The sequence below is a fragment of the Uncinocarpus reesii genome, genomic scaffold (genome assembly GCF_000003515.1).
Source record: "Uncinocarpus reesii 1704 scaffold_2 genomic scaffold, whole genome shotgun sequence".
Lineage (NCBI taxonomy): Eukaryota > Fungi > Ascomycota > Eurotiomycetes > Onygenales > Onygenaceae > Uncinocarpus > Uncinocarpus reesii.
The window spans coordinates 1,605,948-1,628,100 of record NW_003052499.1 but is presented as its reverse complement, the minus strand read 5'-3'; the positions used below and the strand labels follow the sequence as shown (position 1 = coordinate 1,628,100).

The 22,153-nt window shown below is 47.9% G+C and overlaps 12 protein-coding genes across 12 annotated transcripts; 4 read left to right on the top strand and 8 right to left on the bottom strand.

The window, feature by feature from the left end:
• Window positions 1–169: 169 nt before the first annotated feature.
• On the bottom strand, window positions 170–1,528 carry UREG_03522 (uncharacterized protein; the record flags this gene model as incomplete). The annotated part of the gene is made up of 3 exons (XM_002543959.1): window positions 170–177; window positions 212–1,397; window positions 1,442–1,528. The coding sequence occupies 3 exons, from the start codon at window positions 1,526–1,528 to the stop codon at window positions 170–172; spliced, it is 1,281 nt and encodes a 426-aa protein (XP_002544005.1).
• A 1,720-nt stretch (window positions 1,529–3,248) lies between these two features.
• On the bottom strand, window positions 3,249–3,446 carry UREG_03521 (uncharacterized protein; the record flags this gene model as incomplete). Its single annotated transcript, XM_002543958.1, has 1 exon — window positions 3,249–3,446. One exon carries the CDS (start codon window positions 3,444–3,446, stop codon window positions 3,249–3,251), a length of 198 nt encoding a protein of 65 aa, XP_002544004.1.
• Window positions 3,447–4,118: 672 nt separating this feature from the next.
• UREG_03520 (uncharacterized protein) lies at window positions 4,119–5,834 on the top strand (the record flags this gene model as incomplete). Its single annotated transcript, XM_002543957.1, has 2 exons — window positions 4,119–4,568; window positions 4,623–5,834. The coding sequence occupies 2 exons, from the start codon at window positions 4,119–4,121 to the stop codon at window positions 5,832–5,834; spliced, it is 1,662 nt and encodes a 553-aa protein (XP_002544003.1).
• Window positions 5,835–6,255: 421 nt separating this feature from the next.
• On the bottom strand, window positions 6,256–8,700 carry UREG_03519 (uncharacterized protein; the record flags this gene model as incomplete). Its single annotated transcript, XM_002543956.1, has 3 exons — window positions 6,256–8,255; window positions 8,314–8,483; window positions 8,558–8,700. The coding sequence occupies 3 exons, from the start codon at window positions 8,698–8,700 to the stop codon at window positions 6,256–6,258; spliced, it is 2,313 nt and encodes a 770-aa protein (XP_002544002.1).
• Window positions 8,701–9,015: 315 nt separating this feature from the next.
• On the top strand, window positions 9,016–10,413 carry UREG_03518 (uncharacterized protein; the record flags this gene model as incomplete). Its single annotated transcript, XM_002543955.1, has 2 exons — window positions 9,016–9,092; window positions 9,234–10,413. 2 exons carry the CDS (start codon window positions 9,016–9,018, stop codon window positions 10,411–10,413), a joined length of 1,257 nt encoding a protein of 418 aa, XP_002544001.1.
• A 419-nt stretch (window positions 10,414–10,832) lies between these two features.
• UREG_03517 (uncharacterized protein) lies at window positions 10,833–11,721 on the bottom strand (the record flags this gene model as incomplete). The annotated part of the gene is made up of 2 exons (XM_002543954.1): window positions 10,833–11,466; window positions 11,531–11,721. The coding sequence occupies 2 exons, from the start codon at window positions 11,719–11,721 to the stop codon at window positions 10,833–10,835; spliced, it is 825 nt and encodes a 274-aa protein (XP_002544000.1).
• Window positions 11,722–12,449: 728 nt separating this feature from the next.
• Window positions 12,450–12,811, top strand: UREG_03516 (uncharacterized protein; the record flags this gene model as incomplete). The annotated part of the gene is made up of 2 exons (XM_002543953.1): window positions 12,450–12,503; window positions 12,560–12,811. 2 exons carry the CDS (start codon window positions 12,450–12,452, stop codon window positions 12,809–12,811), a joined length of 306 nt encoding a protein of 101 aa, XP_002543999.1.
• A 631-nt stretch (window positions 12,812–13,442) lies between these two features.
• Window positions 13,443–13,908, bottom strand: UREG_03515 (uncharacterized protein; the record flags this gene model as incomplete). The annotated part of the gene is made up of 3 exons (XM_002543952.1): window positions 13,443–13,598; window positions 13,633–13,706; window positions 13,779–13,908. 3 exons carry the CDS (start codon window positions 13,906–13,908, stop codon window positions 13,443–13,445), a joined length of 360 nt encoding a protein of 119 aa, XP_002543998.1.
• Window positions 13,909–14,885: 977 nt separating this feature from the next.
• On the bottom strand, window positions 14,886–15,819 carry UREG_03514 (uncharacterized protein; the record flags this gene model as incomplete). The annotated part of the gene is made up of 2 exons (XM_002543951.1): window positions 14,886–15,412; window positions 15,468–15,819. 2 exons carry the CDS (start codon window positions 15,817–15,819, stop codon window positions 14,886–14,888), a joined length of 879 nt encoding a protein of 292 aa, XP_002543997.1.
• Window positions 15,820–16,336: 517 nt separating this feature from the next.
• Window positions 16,337–16,498, bottom strand: UREG_03513 (uncharacterized protein; the record flags this gene model as incomplete). The annotated part of the gene is made up of 1 exon (XM_002543950.1): window positions 16,337–16,498. The coding sequence occupies one exon, from the start codon at window positions 16,496–16,498 to the stop codon at window positions 16,337–16,339; it is 162 nt and encodes a 53-aa protein (XP_002543996.1).
• Window positions 16,499–17,259: 761 nt separating this feature from the next.
• Window positions 17,260–17,940, top strand: UREG_03512 (uncharacterized protein; the record flags this gene model as incomplete). The annotated part of the gene is made up of 2 exons (XM_002543949.1): window positions 17,260–17,445; window positions 17,638–17,940. The coding sequence occupies 2 exons, from the start codon at window positions 17,260–17,262 to the stop codon at window positions 17,938–17,940; spliced, it is 489 nt and encodes a 162-aa protein (XP_002543995.1).
• A 190-nt stretch (window positions 17,941–18,130) lies between these two features.
• Window positions 18,131–21,449, bottom strand: UREG_03511 (HRC135 protein; the record flags this gene model as incomplete). Its single annotated transcript, XM_002543948.1, has 10 exons — window positions 18,131–18,578; window positions 18,650–18,829; window positions 18,888–19,191; window positions 19,248–19,330; window positions 19,385–19,971; window positions 20,076–20,270; window positions 20,338–20,709; window positions 20,777–20,947; window positions 21,008–21,318; window positions 21,380–21,449. 10 exons carry the CDS (start codon window positions 21,447–21,449, stop codon window positions 18,131–18,133), a joined length of 2,721 nt encoding a protein of 906 aa, XP_002543994.1.
• Between the last annotated feature and the right edge of the window lie 704 nt (window positions 21,450–22,153).

Below are 22,153 nucleotides of genomic sequence, written 5' to 3'. Positions count from 1 at the left end.
CTGCGACTGGAGAATCTAGGGGGGGATTTGGGGGTATCTCATTACTAAAAGATGTCTCTGGTGGCGGGACGGCGGCGGCGGCAGCAGCTTTTTCCTTTTCACTCTTTTGTTGTTTGTAGGAATGGAGTCGGAGCGCGAGGATTATCATACCTAGACAGTGGGATATATATTAGCCACCTGGTTCTCAAGATTAGTTGAATGATTGACTTACTCGCACTAGTCGCAATGGCAACAGCGGCTCTACGCGTCAAGATCCATCTTAGACTCTCCACCACTCGTTTCCCGTCGCTGTTAAGCGAAACCGTGATTTGGTAATTCAACTCCTGAATTCCTGTATCCTGAGACCGCTGCAACTCCTTCGTCGATATCTTTTGGTTGTTGAACATCTCCTTTAAATCATCTTTGAGTCCCGATAGCTCCTGGGTCATCTTCTGCGTCAAAATGTCCACTTCATGCTGTAACTGGGCGCGCTGGGCGCGCTGCGCCTGAATTTCTGCGTTCCGCGACGCTTGTATAGAGTTTCTCAATTCAGAGCATGCCGCACGGAAAAGGTACGTCTCATTTTCAAAATCCGACTTCGAGATTAACCCGTTTCGGGCTACTTGAAGGTTGTCTGCTAGTAGCCCCCGGATAGCTTTCATTATTGATATAGACTGCTCCTCGGTGAAACCGCCTTTATTGAGATCTTTCACTAGACTATAACTGTCGAAGTGGTGTACGTATGGGGGAGGAGAAAGATGGGGGTGCCTATGCGATTCTGAGGCAGGAGAAGGCATTAGTGACATCGACTCGGGTTGTGGAGACGATGACGATGGTGAAGACGCCATACTAGCATCTGACATCTGGAATACAGATCCCAGGTTATCAGTCGCGGAATTATGATTGGTATCCTTGCTTTCCGAGGGGCCGTCCGCCGCTTTCGGGTCCACTGAACCTGGGCCAGCGTCAACATTTCCTTGGGGAGACAATTCGCTCGCAAGAACCGTAGAAGAAGCAGAGATCGAGTTTTCAGGCGAGGGGGGAGATTGACAAGAATCTGGAGTTCCGGTGGCAGATGAGGCAGTTTGCTTACTCGAATCTTTCGAGTTCTGCATCTGATCGTCCTTATTGAGGGCTTTCTCTGTGCCCTTGGAGATGCTATCCGGCGGAAGAATGTCACCTTTACCGGTAGACCACGGAGGCGGGCGTAAATGTGGCTCCGCCGCTGGCCCGTACCGCTGGTGATAGGAGGTTTCTTGCTCGCATCGCGGACATGAGTGGAAGGCAGCTGCAGGGTGCTGAGCGGGCGGGAATCGAATTGACCGGTAGGTTGTAGGCTCACAGGACCTCACCGAGCGCAAAAGGTTTGGGTAGAGAAACGGAAGTCTTGAGGTCGCCATCTGGACTGAAAGAGCGCACTGTGTGTCAGTTCTGTTGTCGTCGTCTCCCGCTTGTTCTTCACCTGAAGCTCCCCTCGTGCGTCACACGTCATGTGATCCGTTGCTCCAGCCCTCGGCTTAGTCAGAACCATCCTCGTTGCCATGGCCATTGTTGTGTCATCCGAGTCCGTACATGCACAGAGTATCTTCCTACAGATGTTCTCAAATTCTCACATGACGAGGTAAAACAGATTGTATCTGAGGCACAGAGCAGGGAAGGAAATTGAGGGCACTTGAAAGATATCTGCAGGAGAGGCGTATTGAGTGATGGCGCTGCCCTGGTCGATTTACTTTTTGCAGAAGAATATCAAGACTCGAGTTGATCTCAGACAGGGCTTGTCCGTCCAAAGAGAACTATTTGCCATTTTCTCCAATTCATCCTGACTCCAAGTTCTACGACTGCCAGACAGGCCCTTGAAGACCTTGGCCAATGAATCGGACACAACTTGACCATCAGTAGTATTTCGTATTCTTCGGCAGGCCCTGCCTCTGATCCTGTTCCTAAATAGATGTGAGTGAGTACACACAGAATATAAGTGCCAAACTCACCAGCAACATCCCATAGCCCTCCACAAGTCTTTCCTCAAACGCAGCCTCCGTGCTTTCATCATACTGCAACTTCCCACCAACCTTCAGAGACCCGAAATTAAGGGCAATATCAAAATCAATCCATACAACCCGGTCATCACTTCCATTGCTTGCTATTCCCGGAAGGATCAACACATTCTTTGGGTAAGGGTCATTGTGCACAACTCGTGCGCGATGTATCGCTTGGATACCCATGATGGCCTTTTTGATCCTATCTTGAGTGTAATTTTCGCAGTTCAAAGGCTCCGCATGGGGAAGATACTCAAGTAATATAGCACAGGGATGGTGTAGATCGCTGAGGAAGCTGTTGAGATGCGGTGTCAATGTGGGTGTGAGCGGGTCAATATCTTCAAATAATGCATAGAATTTAGGTACAAAGCCTTGTCTGCATATTTCTGCTGCTGAGAGGAGTTTATATGCCTCAATCTCACAACGATAACGACAGAGATCTCGGCCTTTGGAGGTAAATTTCGGGTCCTTGTTGACGTGAAACTAGAAATCCATTCTGTGAATTATGGTCCAGACCAGAATGTTGCATTCGGTTCTTGACATACCACTTTCAGGCAATATTTCGCACCTTCATATTTGACTAGAAAGATATCCGAGCTGTCTGATGAATGGATAAGTCGGATGATGGAGAGCTCAGAGAGGAGAAACTGTTTCGCCATGGGTTGCTCCTGACAGGTGAATCAAGTAGTAACAACACAACAACAGTGCGTCGGCGCTAGGTGATCCGACAAGAATGAAGAGTCCGTACTTATAGGAGTTTGAAGATCTTCGGATTGAAAACTCGTGTTGCTATGATATTATTTAAAGACCGGACCAAGCAATCGAAGCAAGCTTCTCATGACTTGTCACGTTAGGTCTGATGAGGGACTGGCGTTGGCCAATACCATCGTCAAGGTGCTATTGACCTTAGTCCACAAATGGAAACACACCTGATATTTAAGTCCAAGGCATGGAAATTTCCCAATGTACAATTGTAGGATCTCAACACTAGATTACCAGATGGAATACATGGGAATTAGTGAATGGAATAATAGGAATGGCAATCATTTGTTTAGTTTGTCTGACTGATTCTAGCCTCGGGGCACAGGAGAAGGCGAAAAAGGTTGGATATTCATGTTATCAGCATGCAATAAAGCGAAAAGCGGACTTTCGTGCGTAATCTCGGATTATGTCTCTGGCCTTTGCTGAAGGGGGTTCGCAAAACCCAAAGTTCCGGCCAATGTTAAAATAGCCTTAGGAGCTTTTTGCATCTTTGCTCGCTTCTCCTGCCTGCTGCTTCGTCTTTTCGTCTTCTTTTTTCTTTTCCGCCTCCTCTTTTCTCTTTCTCCTTGCTTCCCTATCTTGTTGTACAGCATAGCCTGAACTAGATAGTTGTTGAATAGTGGTTTGGTCCGTCAAAGCCGCGGTAAGACGCTTGGTATCTTCAGACATGGTTGCGAAAACCGTGTTCAAGGTCGGTGAAGATTAACTACTCCATAAACATTGGAAATCAGTATCGCTAAAGAGGAGAGAAGTCAACGAACTGTTGGACGCTCCAACTATTGGCAGAAGTAGCTCTTGATGTCTGATTCTGGCGTAGTAGCCGGACGTGAGGCACACGTCGGAGTGATGTGCTGGGTTGGGGAGGATATCAACTTGATCTGATGATGAAAAGACGATGAATGCATCGCTCTTGATACTTCGAGCCTTTGGCTCATTTATAGTTCGTTAAGAGAGCGGGGAGGCGATGCTCCAGGCTCTTTACTGACAAGTAGGGTATCAATATTGAACTGGACCAGATTTTAGGCACCCATATGCAGCATGCACTGAGATGAATCCTTGCAGCGTACCATCTCCCATAAGACAGCGAATGCGCCAAGAAAGCTTTGCTGACTAAGTAGTTAACTAGTTAACTGGCTAGTGTGACTCGTTACCTCCTAGTGCAAGTTCTGCTTTCAACTGACTCCCATGAGCTGAAGCTCCTCCATCTCTCAATTTTTGATCCTCTGTTCAAGGGAGATAGCACGGTCCCGTGCGTGTTTATTTGTGTTCTTTCATTGAGAAGTTGAGATTAAATGTTTCTGAGCAGCCTTATGCTAACCAAGAAACTAATCAAGAAACGCAATGCCAGAGTCTCTTCCCCTCCTCAATGGAAGTATCACATTATCCACCGCCCTGCGCAAAGACGATGATTATCTTCTCCTTCTCTCATACCCGAAAAAGCGCTTAGAATTTTATCTCTATCTGTATCAGCGGCGCAGCACAATTAAAACGATTGCGGCACGTCATTTAGGTCTTCCGGAAGATGGCTGCAGACTCGGAGAAGTCGAAGAGTGGATTCACGGCAGTTTTAATCTCTGCATACCTGTTTACATCGACGATTCTATCAAGTTTCGCGCCAGGCGGGTGATTATTCGAATTCCTCTGCCATATAAACTAGGCGAGACCCAATATCCAGGGAACGTAGAGGAAAAACTTCGTTGCGAGGTTGCTACGTATATTTGGATTCGAAACAATTGCCCTGCGGTCCCCATCCCGAGGCTTTTTGGATTTGCATTTTCAGAAAATCAGAGCGTACGTGGGTGCACTATCTCATCCTTCAATTCTGTCTGACACTACATTATGCAGTTTGTGGCCCTTGAGCATGCATCACTTTTGACGCAAATTCAGTGGTATTTTCGGAAAGCGATATCTTGGGTGATGGGATCGGTATCCCCTTCTCCCTATATTAGATGCAAAACCAGTAATCCTCTGAAGACTGGGTATATCGTTGTCGAGTATGTGGATGAAGGTGAGATGCTATCGAATTCCTGGGAGACACAGCGTCACGACCAACACCGGCGAGCCAATCTTTTTCGAGACCTATCACGAATTATACTCTCGCTATCACAAACGCCCCTCCCCTACATTGCTTCTTTGACGATTGATGATGATTGCATGCTAAGTCCTACAAATCGTCCTCTAAGCCTTGTGCTCCAGAAGTTGGAGAACGAGAGCATTCCCACCGGTATCCCGAGGAAGCTCACTTATAATGCTACAGACCCATACTACCTTGATCTTCTAGCATGTCATGATAATATTATTCGACATAAAAAGAATGCGGTTCACGACAAGGAGGATGGTGAAACACAATTGTCAGCACTCATGATGATGAGAGCTTTATTACCATATTTTGCAGACCGCGATTTTCGTTCTGGCCCATTTGTTCTCACACTTACCGATCTTCATCAAAGTAACATCTTTGTTGATAAGGATTGGAACATCACCAAGCTAATCGATCTTGAATGGGCATGCTCTCTACCCATGGAGATGTTGCATCCTCCTCACTGGCTAACTAGCCAGTATATCGATACGCTGACGGATGAGCGACTTGACGAATACAACAAGGTACACAAGGAGTTTATGAGTATTTTCGAATCTGAGGAGAAATCTCTGGCCAACGGAAATACCCCAATCACAAACATTATGTGGAATGGGTGGAAACTTGGAAAATTCTGGTACTTTTCCGCATTGAACTGGCCAAAAGGACTGTGCAATCTGTTCTTTGAAAAAATACAGCCGAAGTTTGCCCAACACGGCGACAAAGCCTATGATGATTTCGAAGAGGTTGTTGCGCCCTACTGGGCTGCCGATACTGATAAACTGATCCGTTCGAAAGTCACGGAAAAGGAAGCATACAGTGAGGAGCTACGTAAGCTTTTTGCACATTCCGCAGAGTCAAGCGCTTCAAATTCAGGAGACGAAAAAGCGAAGAAAACAGATGTAGCCGCTACGATGGACTCTAAAGATGGGCCTACGGACGAGTTGGAGGACGACCAGGCAACTTCTGATTTGAGTTAAAGACGTTTAAGGATTGCAATACGGCTTGAACCCGAAATAGATTGCCTTGCAGGCTTTTTATACACGACTTAGGGGGTATATTCTATGGACATGACGGATTTTTGGCAGTGACATTGTAAAAGCACTCCCAAGTACACTACAGAGAAGTCCTCCATACAATGGAGGATGGGTATGATGGATGAGCTGGTTATTACGGCGTGATAACGTATAGCTTTATATGCAATTGAGAGGGATAACAGATACCAAGTCAGGCCAAAGAGCACAGGCAGGTCGTCTCCCAGGTCAATTTTTACATGAAGCAGAACGGCACCAGATATGGCTTGATCAGTTTGAGTGATCTCTTATGTTATAAGTAACTGGTGTAACTATGGATTATAGTTGGGTATCTATCTATCTCAAAACAACAGGCTCGGCAGAATTCTCAGGCCAGCAAGCCAAACAGCATCCGAGTACGATTCCAGTATTCCTCTGAACGCTTCTTCACGGTAACCATGGACTCCTCAGAAAAGTCCAGCTCCTTCAGCAAAACGTCAATCAATGGGCTCAATCCACTTTGGGTGTTTGAATCTGTCGTTTGCAAAGCCTGGTCTAGGAATTGGAGGTCAAAAAGTAGTTGAATTTGGTGGTCACGGGTATTCTCAAGCCGTTTATCTTGATTCTCCTCTGCGCCTTCTTCCGTGCCGTTTGGAGAGTCTTGCTCCGTCCCACCACATGTAGGCGGCTGCTCAAGTTTCGGATTGTTGGCTGAGACCACCTGGCCCATGAAACGCGATTTCAATTCGTCCACGGCTGCCATGGTCCACAAATCGGGTCCCTCTTGCTCCATCTCCATGACCAATGTGCGTAGCAACATAAAAAGCACTTGAGAAGGCTGAGTTGGAAGCGAAGGATTACCTTCCCAAAGTGTCCGTCCTGCACACCTCGATCCGAGACGATTAATTGATTTGGTCAATATTGAGGGTGAAGTCCTAGAAACAACCTCTTCCGCGAGAGCGCTGTGAAGTCTCGATATAAGGTCTTGGGCGAATATGTAGTCTTGGTGCGCCACTTCTTTCGGAACATTGCTTCTGATACCCCGGATTATTCGGAGGAGAAACGCGGTCTTCATTGCGCAATGTGATCCACTTATGCCTTTTACAGCTTCTTCCAATGAAGTCTCTAATAACTTATACCCCTTGATCAGAGCGTTTGTATGCTCCGTGATCAGGAGATGAGGGTCATCGGTATTCAGCAAGTCCGGAATTGCTTCAAGAAGCTCTTCGTCAACATCATCTTCCATCATATCCTCCCATCTCAAGCTCCTAAGCTCCTGTACCATTGTACAACGGTTCGTAACGGTCGCAAGCCAGCTGCGATAAATGTCCAGAACCTGCCCTACATGAGCACCATGGCCTTGGCACCTTCTCATCAGTTCGCGCTTGAAAGTTGTAGCGCCATCCGAAAAGTCTGCAAAAACGAGCTCCGAGTCCCATAACGACAATTCCCGGTCCTGGTCTTGAGTATCATGCCAATCGGAGATGATTCTTGATGCCTCAATCCCTACAACAGTGATTCCCTCGCTTTGCGCTCGAATAATAGAAATAAGTTGATCATTGGCCATTGTGCGAATGGCCTCTAATATCCCCATGGGGTTGTGGCACGGGGTAGAATTCAAACCTGGTAGCCATTCCTTTAAGAGGCGGTTTCGTGTTGAGAGTACTTCTTGGAAGTTTTCACAACTAGATAGCTTGCTGTTTGCCCTGGCGGATAAATCATCGAAAGCCTCTTTGGACCAGGATTTGATTATTGTCCCCGCAGCCTCTTTGGGTATTTGCTCGTGTTTTATCCAGGGGGTAAAATTTCGGATCTCTTTCGGAATATACGATTGGACCATTTCGATTCCCAGTTCGCTCATGCATTGAATGGCTGAGTCTCCAAGAAGAGGGTGAATGCACAGCTTCTTAATCGCATCAAAAAGCGGGCCAGATAGCATATCAGTGGTTCTGTGCAAAGTATTACTAAAAAGCATTAGAGCACCAAGTGCAGCATCACATATAGCACCAGGTTGTTCAAATTTGGATGCAATGGCATCCAATCGAATCTTATGGAAATGGCCGAAGGCATCGTGAGTGGAAGAGCTCGTGGCTAGACAGAAGGCAGACAAGGCTTCTATTATATCCTGGACAGATGAGTCTATGGATGCGAGACGAACTTTGATACGGTTCAAAAGGGTACGTCGAAAGTGCGCTAGTTGGTTCCGGAGCTCGTCCGCAAAACTCGTTGCTCGTGCACACTGTGAGAGCCTGTTATGAAGTAGTCGTGAGATCACGAGGAGCTTTGCAGCGACAACACTCGAACCATGCTCACGGAGTATTCTCGCGATAGCCGATGCGCAATTGAAAAGCAGAGTCAATTGTGCGGCGAACGTCCGGTCTGACGAGACTATTCAAGTGTTAAGACAGAATACAACTTCGCACGCCTGGGAAGCCCTTCTGCGAACCTTTGCAAAGATTATCTTCCCGTAATTTATGCAAGCCGTCGGATTTTCGGGAAATCGTAGCAGGATTGCAGAGCCTCCCGACTTCAGACAAATTGCGTTCAACTTGCTTCATCTCCTCATTCATCTCCATGATAGTCTGGGCCGTATCCAGAAGGTCTCGGTATCGCACCCTGATAAAAAGAGTAAAAGTTAGAGAAGTGACATCGCTTTCATCCCGCCGCATAGGACAACAAGGCTACCTTACCCAACAAGAGATCGCAGCTTCTCTTTGTTGCTGACAATGTCACGGCGAAGTTCGTGCTCGATCCGGCGCACCGTGGGGATCGGATACTGGAACGCCTCCTGCCATGATTTGAGCGCGTGCGCATCCGGTACATCAGCAGCCATGACTCCTTGTGCCGTCAATTGAATGAAAGCAACGCCCCGAATTCCACCTCAACGTCCAAACTACAGCCAATCTGTCGTCCTCCGTCCATGTTGCCTTTGCCCGCAGACAAGGTTCATTAGTCATTATAATCTAATCTTATCTCATCTTTACACTAACTAACTAGTAAAGTACGCTAGTTTGTTTAGAGTCTAGACCTGCTTAGGTAAGGTGAAATATTTCAGTGCGTCATCAAAAGCCATGGAGGGGAAATCGGTGCAGACGAGGTTGTGCTCTCAGAACGATCCAGAACATATCAAAAGGTGTCTGCTGTAAATATGGAACTCGACCGGCAGAATCATGATAGCCACGACGCTGATCAGGGCATAGTGCAGCAACAACGATCCCCTCCAATGTCAGCGAGCTCAGGAATGCCGCCACTGACCAGGACAAAGATCTTACACTGTTCCTATCATTACTGGCACCCCCTGTAGGGCTTCTTGTTTTCCACCTTCCCATGAACCCCGGGCTAACCCGTAATAACTTCCATCCATAGGTATCGATCTATCACACCCAAAGCTCGGCTGATTGCTTTGTCGGATACCTTTCTCCAATATCTCCGTGCTGATGGCATAGTTCTCCCTCCTGACAACACGCTAGCCGCGCCCGAAGACGACAGCTGGGTGGTGTCAGGTGGATATGATGACGAGGACGAAGGTCTTCCAGATCCCTCCAAGGAATGGCCCGAAATCCATGCTCGAGTTAAGGCAGCCATTGCTGAATTAGGGGGCAGCGTGTCGCCAAAATTGAACTGGAATGCGCCAAGAGACGCAACACATATGATCCTGTCAAATCGTTTAGAGTGTAGAACACCCGGTGACGTGTACTTGGTCCTGAAAAGCAGCCGCTTCATAGCCAACAATCTAGACCGTGCATTTGAGGGCTGTATTCCCGAGTCTGGAAAGCAAGGTGATTTGGCCGGCGCTGTTGAAAAGGAAGCTGGGATCTACCACGACGAAAATCAAATACCCTACCATTTGGTACTCCGGAAATATGTGAATGTTAACCCGGCGTTGGAATTCCGATGTTTTGTTCGGTCACGACGTCTTGTTTGTCTTTGCCAAAGGAGTTTCAAATACTACGAATGGCTGTATGAAATCAAGGATAAATTACTGCGAGACATCCAGAAATTCTTCGACAAACATCTGCGAGATACGTTCCCCGACCCGGACTTTGTGTTTGACGTCTATGTGCCACGAGACAGGGTCTGGTTGATAGATTTCAGTGCTTTCTCGCAAAACATAGATCCATTACACTTTTCTTGGGAAGAGATTCTGAATATGGATAGACCGGACGAAGGGGATTCCCGCACCATACCCGAAGAACACATGATGAGAGCGCAATCGCAACATCGTCGCCAGTCTAGCGTTGACGATGACGGTAGGCCGAATCGATATTTCCCTGAAGAATGGCCATCGGTGGAACCGCCCATTTCCTCCTTTCAGCCGCAGTTTATACTAGCCGGCAATACCGACTCAGCACAGTTGGATTTTGGTTTAGAAGGCAATAGCGCACCAACGAGCTACTCGTTAATAAAAGAGGACAGAGTGCCTCAGGATGTTCTTGATGCGGCAGAGACGCCCGGAGGAACGGCAGAGCTCTTGAGCAATTGGAGGGAAACTCTCGCGAGAACTATCAAGGCAGACCAAGAGTACCAAAGTGACAGTGAAAGCTGAGTTCGGGTCGCAAACTCCCAGATGAAGCAGACGATAGCCAGGTTCAGCCATCATCTGGGCTGTAGAGTCCTGTTATTGTTAGAATCGGAAACTTTGCATCTGCGGATATGGGGGTTGGTTACAATGGCGCCACGGATTATGGAGTACAAAATTACAAACATAGCTGGGCGGACTATCAGTTTTTGTAAAAGTATGGGAAAGCGGGTTGGCCTTTTTTTAAAAAAAATAAAAAATAACATCATAATAGAAGTTACTTCGATCTTCTGTGATTCTGGTATATTCATGAAGAAATCATTATATAGCTCCAATCGGTATGTACAGCACATAACCACAATGTAGACGGCGATATATGGGAGTATATATACCTGTAAATTTCCAATCAACACAAGCGTAATCATAAAACAAGCAACAGCTGGGATTCACAGCTTGTGCTTCTTCTCTCCAGACGCAAGCTTTCTGAACTCCTCCTGCGGAATTCCGCTCAAAAACCTCTCCATTCCCATAAAGACTTCATGCACATTCTGACGATCCAGAATCTCCCGCTCATGCATCCGAATCAAACTCTTCATCTTCACCATGCTGTCCTGATTCAAATGCGCGCCCAAGCGCTCCTCCACCTCTTCTAACACCAACTTTAGGAACCCCTCAGAATCGTCGGGTCTCCCACTCGCAGGCTTAATCACCTTATTAACGTATCCTGTCGACACCAAATCCTCTATCGGAATGCGCTTGCTCATAATCAGCGCCTCGTTGGCTTTGGAGATACCGAGACGCTCGACCAGCGCTCTGCTAGCGCCGCCTTCGGCAACGAGGCCAAGGGATGAGAACGGGGTGAGAAGGAACGTGTGCGGAGCGGCGTAGATGAAGTCTCCGAATGCTGTTAGGGCAGCTGAAAGACCGACGGTGGGACCATTGAGGGCCACGACGAGGATCTTGGGGTGGTTGTAAAAGGTGCGGGTTATGTCGAGGTTGTTGATGGCGAAATTGCGGGCGAGCTGGCGACGGACATCGTCGTTGCCAATAGCGGGGCGGGTGGTGTGGACATCGGCGCCTCTAAAGGAAGGATAGCTGTTAGTTTGGACCCCTTTTGTGTTAATGGCGGTGAAGGGGGTGTTACGCAGAAAAGAAGCGGCCGTTTCCGGTGAGGACGGTGATGAAGATGTCATCGCGCTCGGCGACTTCGCGCATCTTCTGGCCAAGCTCATAGTACAGGTCTCCGGTTAATGAATTGAGCTTTGATGGCCTGTTGAGGGTGATGATGGCGATCCGCCCTTTGTAGGCAAGCTGAATGTCGTTTGAGCTGGACATTTTTGTCTCGATGAACTGTGTCTGATACGGATGTAACTGGCTTTAGGACAACTAAGGACGGGAGACGAAGGAGTGGACCAAAATGATATATAAACTAGATAGCCCTCTCCATTACCATCGACAGGCAAATACAATACAAAGCTGGCTGACTTCCCGCGGTTAAATCATCTCCTCACTTCGTGAACATGGAGCCTTAGCCGAAACCACAATGCTGGGTCGCAAGGCTCTGAGCATTGAGCAACCACTCCAGAGGATAAGTATCGCTCGGGAGTCTATATTCAGGCCGAGACGATCGAATGCCCTTCTCTTGGCCTTCCGAGCAAGTGACGATGCCTCGAGCTCCCCTTGACTTGCTGTCTGCCAGTTGAAGAGGCTCTCCGGCTGATGTCCAGCTGACAAGAGATGCCGAGGTCCAACAGACTGTCGGATTACATAATACGACTTAGCTGCTTGGCGCCGCTACTCTGGACTCTAACCGCATGAGGAAAGGGTACTGACTAAACAGCCTTGGCATGCTTACATCAGGAGCTTTGGTGGGTTCGAGTGAAAAGCAACTAGGTTGACGACCGGAAGAGAGGCAGTGGTGAACAGCAAGATTCCAGATATTCGCATCGCACTCAAGAGATACGAGCACGGAAAAAGAGTCAATTTATCTCTCCAGAGAAGTCTCCCCGACGAAGATTCGACCCCATCAAAGATAGCCACAACAGGCCGAAAAACCAGAGATCATGCTCAACTCCGTCCTCCGCAGACTTCAAGGCGGAAACCTTGAAGTTTTCAAGGTAGCACCTACATCTTCCTCCCCTCTCCCTGTTAAAAGCTAACAGACTTCTCCTAGTTTGGTCTATATGTCCTTTTTCCTATCGGCTGGATGTACTACTTTGGCACCAACCTTGAAGAACGCTTCTCGATTCCCGACTTTTGGCCCAAGTCTGAACACTCGCATAAAATCCCGCTAGAAAAGAGCGATATTGAAGCCGAGCTGGCGAGAATGAACCGGGAAAAAGAGAGGAAGAGGCTAAGACGATTGGAGCTGGAGGCCGCAGCAGCGACTGCGGGGAACGAGGGGTCACAAGCTGAGAGACAATGAATCGATGGACCCGGCGACACCAAGGATGAGGAACAGATGGATGAAAGGCTGGATCCTTGTATTATAGGCTCAGGCGTTTTTTTCTGCGTTGGGGTATTTGTTGAATTGTTTGTGGGAATAGAGCATACCTTTAGGCGCTTTGGGAACATGACGGCAGGAGTGTCTTTCCTCGATAATATAGCCTTATCTCAACTCTTGTATATATCTAGTTGAATATTAACGGCAAACATCATCAACGCTATGTCAGCTCTGCCGGAAGCCGCCAATAGAACAATTATAAGAGCAGTATTGAGGAAAACCGAGCATGTTGTATTCGAAGACCACTAATGCTATTAAGCTGGCTCAACAGCAAGATATTAAATTGAATTCAATTCGCCAGCGTTTATCGGCGATCTCAATCCCAAGAAGATACCAAAAAAAAGCCCATCATTAAGTATTAAAACCTATAAGTTAGATGTCTTTCCGCCGCATAAAAAGGTATCATCAATACCCGACAGGTGAAGAAATAACAACCCGTGTCAGGTATAAGTAGAAATGGAGCAACCAGTCCAACACCCATCGCAAACGTAAATTCCATCTATTCCGGGGAACTCCAACCAACGAGAGAGAGAAATGAAACGAAATTAGCAGCTTATAACTCGCCAAGCCGCTTCCCTGTGGCTTCAGCAATTATGCTCGCAGTCTCCATAATAACGTTCTGCTGCCCGAGCTTTTCCGCGTTGGACATCAATGACAGGTTACTGTCCGCCATGAATTTGGGGCACGAACGCTCCGGTGACCGGATCGCCTCCGGCCCAGTAGTACCAGACGTGCTGGCATACAGTGATTATATGGTTTGGCAGGTAAATGTATGCGGCGGCGAGGAACATCGAGACTACTAGGAGGAGGAGGGAGTCTAAACAATCCCAAAAAGTTAGAAATGCCCCGAGCAAAAGGGCCAGGCGCGGAGATTCAGGGGTTCACGTACTGAAGATAAATTTCTCCATGGGAGTAAGCATGTACAGGGCAAATGTGACTTCATATTGGTAGTTCTTGAGTCGAAGCCAGCGGATAAATGACGTGAGGATCGAGGGAGACGAGGACTGAGAGCGAGCCATGATTGCAAAGCAAAAGGTAGCGGGAATGGCTCAGAGATCGGTCGGGGAGCCAGCGGAGTAAGAAAGCAGGTAGATCGAAGATCCCAATAGGCGTAGAGGACGATAAATGTATATATATATTATATCACCGGTTGGTATGCTATGATTCAACGCGCGTCCGCCCAGGCAGCTGGGGAATTAGGCAGTCAAACTTGATGTCAAAGTATTTGTTAACGGAGGCGGGATAGGTCTGGAAATAAGTATTATTGATTGCTTTTGAAATCTAAGTCGAAACCAGAGATTAATTAAATAAAAAGAAGCAACCCTGAGCAAGCTCTCCAGCCTGCAACCAAGTCCGCGATGATGGATGTTTCGGGTTTCTGCCTATGCGCCAAGGTCGTCAGGGGCTTTATCGGGCCAATCACGGAGAACAACCGGAGCCTGGCATGAGTCAGCATGCGCTATCCCGAATCAGAACATATATTAGGGTTAGGGCACATATCTTGGCGGTTTTGTCTTGATTGCAGCATTAGAGAGGGAGGTTGTAACTGATATTTGATGTTGATTCGCAAAATGCTGGATCTAGTGATGATAGCCCGGAATTATCTACTTTACTGCTATGCTATATCCTCCAGGATCATATCGGCCGCCTTCTCCGCAATCGCATAGACAGTTGCCTGGGGGTGAGCGCTGATATGGAGCGGCATGATGCTGGCATCCACCACGCGCAGGCTCTTGACGCCGTAAACACGCAGTCGATCATCCACCACTCCAGCCTTCTGGCCCTCGAATCCGCCCATGGCACATGTTCCGATTGCTACAATCTGCACGTTAACATCCATATGTGAAAAAGAGCTTGTTAGCTTCACTTACGATGAAAGACCGTGCCCAAGTCATGCCGGAGGAAATCGTCAAATCGACCAGGGTTGTTGTCGGTCTTGGGTGGAAACACCCGCGAGACTATGAAACGGGATAATGGTTCCGTAGAGCATATCTTATCAGCGAATATCTGGCCCGGCCTTCATCACCTCAAAATCGATTTTGCCATCTCCCGCAAAGTATCGCGGATCAATCGTTGGTTTGTCATCGATCGTGGTTGCCTTCGAGCCTCGCATGGGTTGAATGTGTACCGAGCCCCTTGAGAATGGATACTGTAGCATCTGCAACAGGGTGCCGTACCGTTTACCAGGCTCTCCTTTGAAATCTGGGTTCCAGTTCGCCTCGCCATCCCAGACGAACTCTACGGCTCCGAGCATTTTGCCTGGCAAGAACGACTGGCGTAATTTTGCCTCGCGAACATCCTTGGATTCCATTATTTTCTGGCGAATATGAGCTGTGAGTCCTGCAAGTTCTTGGCTTGTAACCATCTTGAATATAGGGCAATATGCCACAGGGCACGGTAAGTAAGCTTTGGCCGGTGCTTTGATGTTGGAAATCTCAACAGGACTACCCACGGTTTGTGATGGAGGTAAATCTGAGCCCTCGCTATCCGGAGGTGTCTGAACCTCATATACTGTTTTAGTCACTATAGCATTTGTCAGTTATTTGAAGACGCCCCCAGTAGCGAAGGGAATGCTTACTAAAATGATCCTGCAGGTTCTCTCCTACATTTGGGTTGCACACTTTCGCTTCAATCCCAGCAGCTTTTAGAATCTCAGGATTCCCAATACCCGATAGTTCCAGAAGCTGGGGAGACTGTATGCTTCCAGCTGATAGGACAACCTCCCTAGAGGCTCTCACGATGAAGTCCTCTCCATCACATCTAACCAGAACTCCCCGTGCAGCGCATTTTTCTCCCTCGTATTCGATGACGATCTCTTTCACAGTTGCCTCCGTTAGCAAGAATAAATTAGGTCGCTTGCATACAGGAAGGTAGTAACAATTGGCGGAGAAGCTTCTGGTATAAGTAAAAGGATTGAAAGCGCAGAGCATGTTCCAGGCACCTGCATTAGCGCCCGAAAAGCTATCAAGACTCGTCTCAACGCCGAGATTTTCCAGTGTCTTATGCCAGTACTTTTGCGATAGTGCATATTTTGGAACATGCGATGTCTTCACAGGGCCGTCGGTGCCATGTAAGCTAGTATCGAAAAAGGAGCAATGCTCGTTTTGCTCTGAGAGACTCGGCTCAATGAAGGTTTCAGACTTCTTGAAGTAAGGTCTAACGCCTTGTTACCAAAAGACCCATCTCGCAAATAATCAATAGTGAGAGACGAACAATAAATCCGCCCATCCCCATCCCCGATTCCCCATCTCAGCCCAGACATCGTAATCCTCCTTGTGCCCGCGGGTCCAGGACATAAAATTGAGCGCGCTCGAGCCCCCAAGGACTTTGCCTCGCGGCCACGACACCTTTCGTCCACCCAGTTCCGGCTGCGGCTCTGTTTCAAACTGCCAGTCGTACTGAGTTCCGATAGCCTGGCCAAAGCAGCCGGGGTCATTGATTATCGGCTCATCGAAGACCGCTGGTCCCGCCTCGATGACAGCGACTTTGAGGTCCGGTCTTTTCACTAAGCCGTGCTGCGAGTGCTAGGCCAGCAGTCCCTCCACCGACGATTACATAGTCGTACTCTCGCGCGCTAAAGTCCCGAAGATTGCTCTGGGGAATAGACATGTTTTCGCAGGGAAGCACGTAAAGTAACCGCGTTTTGGTCCAGAATGTAAACGTTGAGTATCAGTCCGGTAGCGCCAAAGGTTCATAATCATCTTGCGAAGCGGCGGATCAGCCCCCAGGCCTGGTCGGCTGGTCCCATTTAAACGGGGAAGACATCCATGTATTCCCGCTGCTATCCATCTAACATGCTGCAAGGTTCCACGACAGGTCTCTCGACGGCCAGTTCGAAATGCCATGCTTAATGAGCCAAATAAAAACAGAGCTCATGGTCATTCAGCCCACTTCTGCAGGGAAAAGATCGCTGCAGCACCCGCCATCAATGATCGCCATCAGAGGTTGGTGGATTTGTATGATAGCAAAATCTATGACGATAGTACGGGAATCTCGGATGGGTAACTAAACTTATCATGGCACGCCACATTTCGAGTAAATTCGAGATCGTCACTTAAGCAAATGGAATAAGAAAATCAATTGGAAAGTAGGCTGCCGTTTGCAGTTGTTCAGCATGGTCACATTCAGTGAAAGCTCAGGAAGGATGAAGCCAAAAAGATATTTGGAACTTGGTTGACAACAGCTGGCCCTCATCACAATCAATTTTCTATTAGGTGAGGAACCACGACGAGCTGCCTCCAAATAACACCAACCACTTCGCTGCCTCTGAGTTACTCAGTTATCCGCTAGCTATCCACTAGTTAGATATCCTTCTCCCCGCTCCGCCGATCAATCTGCACTCTGCGCCCATTTCCATCCTGTGCAGAATCATGGCTCTCCCCAGCTTGATACGAGCCGCTCCTCGATCGCGCTGTTTTATCCCTCATTTCGACACACGGCTCTTTTCAACATTCGCGGCGTTGAACGTCAAGCAAATGCCCGCACGGCCTACTATTGATGAATCGGAGATCACAGGTAGCTACCTGAAAGGATCCGGTCCAGGTGGCCAAAAGATCGTGAGTGGCTTGTGTTCCTATCATCGATTTTTCCCTTTTATACCCAGGTCGCTATGGCACTACGAGCCATATGCCTAGTAAACATATCACTTTTCATCTCATGGAAGAATCAAATACCCATCCTCAAGCCCTCTCCCAAATAAAAGCCCCCCATCTAGTTAACACTTTTCTTCCCCTCTACCCAACCCCCAGAACAAAACCTCCTCCGCCGTGCAACTCATCCATCTCCCCACCAACACCGTCGTCAAATCCCAAGCCACCCGCTCCCGCTCCCAAAACCGTAAAATCGCCCTCCAGATCCTTGCCGAGAAGGTCGAACTACTACAGAAAGGCGGCCAGAGCCGCGCCGCAATCGTAGCTCAGACGAAGCAGAAAAGAAAGGCGAGCAAGACGAAAAAGAGCAAGAGAAAGTACCGGGCGTTGGAGGAGGAAAAGAGAAGGCGGTCAGAGGACGCGGAGCAGGCTGGGGAAGAAGTGAGTGAGGGAAAGGAGTAGAGACACGGAGCTTTTGTATCATTAGGAACGATTTAGCGTGCATTATGTATATTATTTATTCTTGCCTGAGGTCGTGTTCAAGTTTGTTTCTTCTAGTCTGCACTACTTAAATGATTCTTGTTTTGCATCCTTCGCATTAGAACCCCAACGTATTTGGTCGTGTCCAGCTGCCCAATTCAATCAGTACCTTTTAGCCGCTCAGGTAGTTTGCCAACCCAGCTTTGGCCTCTGGGCTCAGCCTTTCCTGTGCAAAACTACTAATTCTTCCACCATGTCTTGTATCGGCCTCCTTTAGATATGTAGCGACCCAGGCGCCGAGATTGGGACCAATCTGAGGCCATGGGTCACGGGCAGCTTTCTTGATGGTGTTCAGTTGGGTGTATCCAACACCAAACGTCATATCCTCAACATCGTTCTCTCTGATGATGTCGTCCTTGGCGGCAGGCAGAGGAGGCTGACTGACAAGATTAAGGAGGGCCTCACAGGTAAACCCCCATCCTTTCTTATATCGATTAGCGAACGCATCGGAGTTTGCAAGCGTTTTGGTGAACGATATCAAAGCCACTTTTCGGTCTAACGGACGTGCGAGTTTCCGCGATTCTGGGAGGATGATATTCAAATAGATAGGGGTGAATACGCTAAATCAAAGTTAGTTATATGGCTTATCACGAGGTCTTCTCGGGTCTTCGGGGAAGTAAAATGAGCATACCCAGACTGAATATGTTCCGTGACTTGGATGAAGAAATCACAACCGTAACCATTCTCATTGAGGGCGGAGATAAAATGATAGAATCGAACAAATCGGAGCGTGAAGTTCTCCGTTTTAGATTTTTCAAGTCGGGTCAAGATAATTTGGGTGATAGTCGCAAAGTATTTCTCCAAAATGGCCCTAACCAGATGGTCGTTAGATTTCAGCTCATATCGGCGTCAGAATTCTCAGCACATACGAAGGGAATGCTGATATGACATTTTCAAGTAGATCAAACCCGTAACTCTCGTTGAGTTTGGATGACACTAGTTTCTGGAAGATACCCAAGATTGGCTCTATCTGATTATTCTGTGTAATCATGCCGGCGCCCCGAGGAAGAATAGATGACAATAAGCGCACAAGCGCGGGTATATTCCCTCTGGTTTCCCACATGGTTGGTATCAGAATTGGAGCGATCAGGCTTTGATAGTTTTCAGGGAGGGTGTTCGACGGTTGGGCTTCCAATAGCGCGGACAAGAGTTGGAAGACATAGGGCATAAATTCTACATGAATATCTGAGTATTGTCAAGTTTGATTGGATGAACAGAACTTCGCTTACCTTGCACGTCACTCTGCAAGATATTAACAAACGGGGTATAAAGGGCATTCTCAACCTTGGAAGGCTGGCTGGGAGCCCCAAACCTACGTCAAGAGTAAATATATCGATCAAGTGGCTATGTGTAAAGGTGTTCATACCTAATCAGAGCACCAAGGGCCTCGAAATGATAATAGTAGAACCGAGGGTTGCTGGGATTTGTGCTGATTATTTTTGTGATATTAACGAGATGTTGTAAAATGGGGTCGATGATTGGGACGACACTGTCCTTGATAACTAGGAGCACCCTCATGATGCATCGCATAAGAAACTCATTTTCCTGGACCTTGGGGGGCGATGGATCCTTTTCTATTAGTTGAAAGATATGCTCAAGGAGCTGTGGGGCCAAAGGCGTGATTTCGCTGGCAGGGATGACGGGTTGATTTTGGTTATCAGCAAGACAGAGTGCTTTCTCAAGGGCAACAGCTGCGTAGGTGTACACAACGTAGACTGAAGACCCGAGATGTTGCACCAAAAGAGGAAGGGCTTCACGCCATTGCTCTTTTGTGATGAGACTTCGGAACGAGTACAAAAACTTGATGGCGTCCACCTTCAAGAGCGGCTGAACTCCTGTTGTCGCAACTAAATCGGAGGCTAAATGTTTTTGGAAGAAATCGGTAATGCTGACCAGCGGATTTGTAGTTGTCACTCCATGGGTTGCTGTCGCGACACCCTTTCGCAGCGATGGCTGAAAACAGATATATCGCAGTATCTTTAGACTTCCATTGCTCTGCAGGAGATTGGGATACTCTGCAAGATAATGCCGGTGTATTTTAAGACAATGTTCGTTACCGAATGTTCGAAGTTTTCAAGGCACTGTCTGAGGAAATCAGTTGGCCGCGCGTCTCTCGTTTCGCTATCGCCTCCTTCGAGATCTCGGCGAATGAACTCGATGGGTTCATCTTCAAACATTTCAATGTCCGACTCTCGTAGGGATATATTTGGCAAAATGACCTTTTCTGTCACTTGACTGAGCACTGCGTCATCCTTGAAACGCATTTGCATGACTAGGTAGGCGAGCGACGGATGTCAAGAACTGCAAAGCCCGGCTCACAAGAATGTCATATTTGGTGTCCTGCCCAATCGTGGTGAGTAAATTCCAAGAACTGCTAATAAACTGATGGACATGATCTCCAAAGATATCGATGTATTTCTGTACGTAAAGCACCAGAGCTTCGAAAATCCCGGCTTTAACAAACTCCAGTTGGCCAGCCTCTGATTCATCGGCAGTATGAAGCAACGGGTTGTCATATGTCAGATACTTCAAAAGCAGGGACGCTATGGCTCCTACGTGGTCTTCAAACATCGGCGGAAGATCATGGCACGAGAGGTCGTAAAACAATTTGATCATCAAATTTAATTGGGAGAAGGCTTGGGTGATTTTCTCCTTATCGTTTCTGTTCTGATCGATAAACGAATCCAGGCTCTAGAAAAAGAAGGAATTCTTGTTAGATGCCCGCAGGGGAGGATGCCGGGACGTAACGGCGACATACCTCAAAAAGAGCAAGATACGGCTGGCCAAACCGCTCCAAAACATGGTTGATTTCCTCGTAGAGTTCGTCTGAGCGGAAAAGGGGCCTCCATCTTTTGAAAATGGAGTGTGCAACCTGTAAGACACCAATGTTCACAATAATGTTATCTGGCGACAACCGTGAAACAAGATCCTGAAGGAGAAGTTAGCTGAAAAGAACCGTTGGTAGCCAAAGACAAAAGGTTCCACTCACGCCAACAAGTGTATCCCATCGCCGCCAGAAATCGCTGTCCGCTATCACGCTGACAGCTTCTCCTAGTTGGGTCTGAATGCCCGGAGGCATGGAAATCATCAGGCTTATGAGCTCTTGCTTGATTGTTTTGACATCTTTCTCTTCCAACTTGTAATTGCCATCCTCGTCGGTCCAATTCCATTTGATAAAGTTCTTGAAGTAGAGGGCGCTCGACAGGCGAGTGTTGTATGGCAGTGCATTGTTGGCGGTGATGTGCAAGAGCTGCAACGAGTATCCCGGTTTCTTCTCTGCTTGACGGAGGGCAGCTTCGGCTGGAAATCAACAAAGTGAGCACTCCACTCCCAAAGACCAGGTTCCAATAAGAATCCAAACCTTGTTTGTGCTGTCTAGGGTCCAATGTAGCCTGAAGGAGCTGGACAATGGGTGCAAGGTTGTCCGCCATCGCTTCCCAGTGAGCTTGCTGCAACGCGCGGGGTTTGAGATGTGCAGAGCAAAAGGGGCTGAAATGCAATTCACAGTGAAAAGGAAGACAGGAACCCCAGTCAAGCAGCTGGCAAATGCTTGAAATAGAGTGCTATCAGAAATGATACCTTTTGTGCTTTCAAGCTTGTGTCTGGTTGCTGCCCACCTTTTTTTGGCAGTTTGTTTAGCTGCTTATGTAACATCTAGCATTGAAGTGGGGGGTCTGGCGCTAGTCCCTCTTTGGCCCGGAACGGGGTTACTTTCCATTTTGGAGCATTCCTGTCATGTGACCCAGGCACCGGCCGGAGAAACAGATAATCCAGCGTCTCGCTAGTCCCGAAGCCGCCTAGCGTGCTTCCCCGGATTTGCCCTGATGATCCATTTTGCTTGCTTTTTGGCAGAAAAAGCCCAAAAAAAGCTTTTTTGGACTCCAAACCAACACCACCACCGCCCGCTAAAAGCGACCAACCTGCTGGCTGCTCGCCCACTCCCTCTTCCTTCACGTCCTTCCATCAAGAGCACACCACATATCCTTGGATCCGTCCAGCCTATATATATATATATATATCCCTCTGCAAGATCGCTCAATACTACACTCTACCTTGCTTTCCTCTTCTCGTCCATCTGTCTAGAGTTTCAAGATCTTGTATAGCTACTGCTGTATCCTGGTAGCAGGGGTTCTCC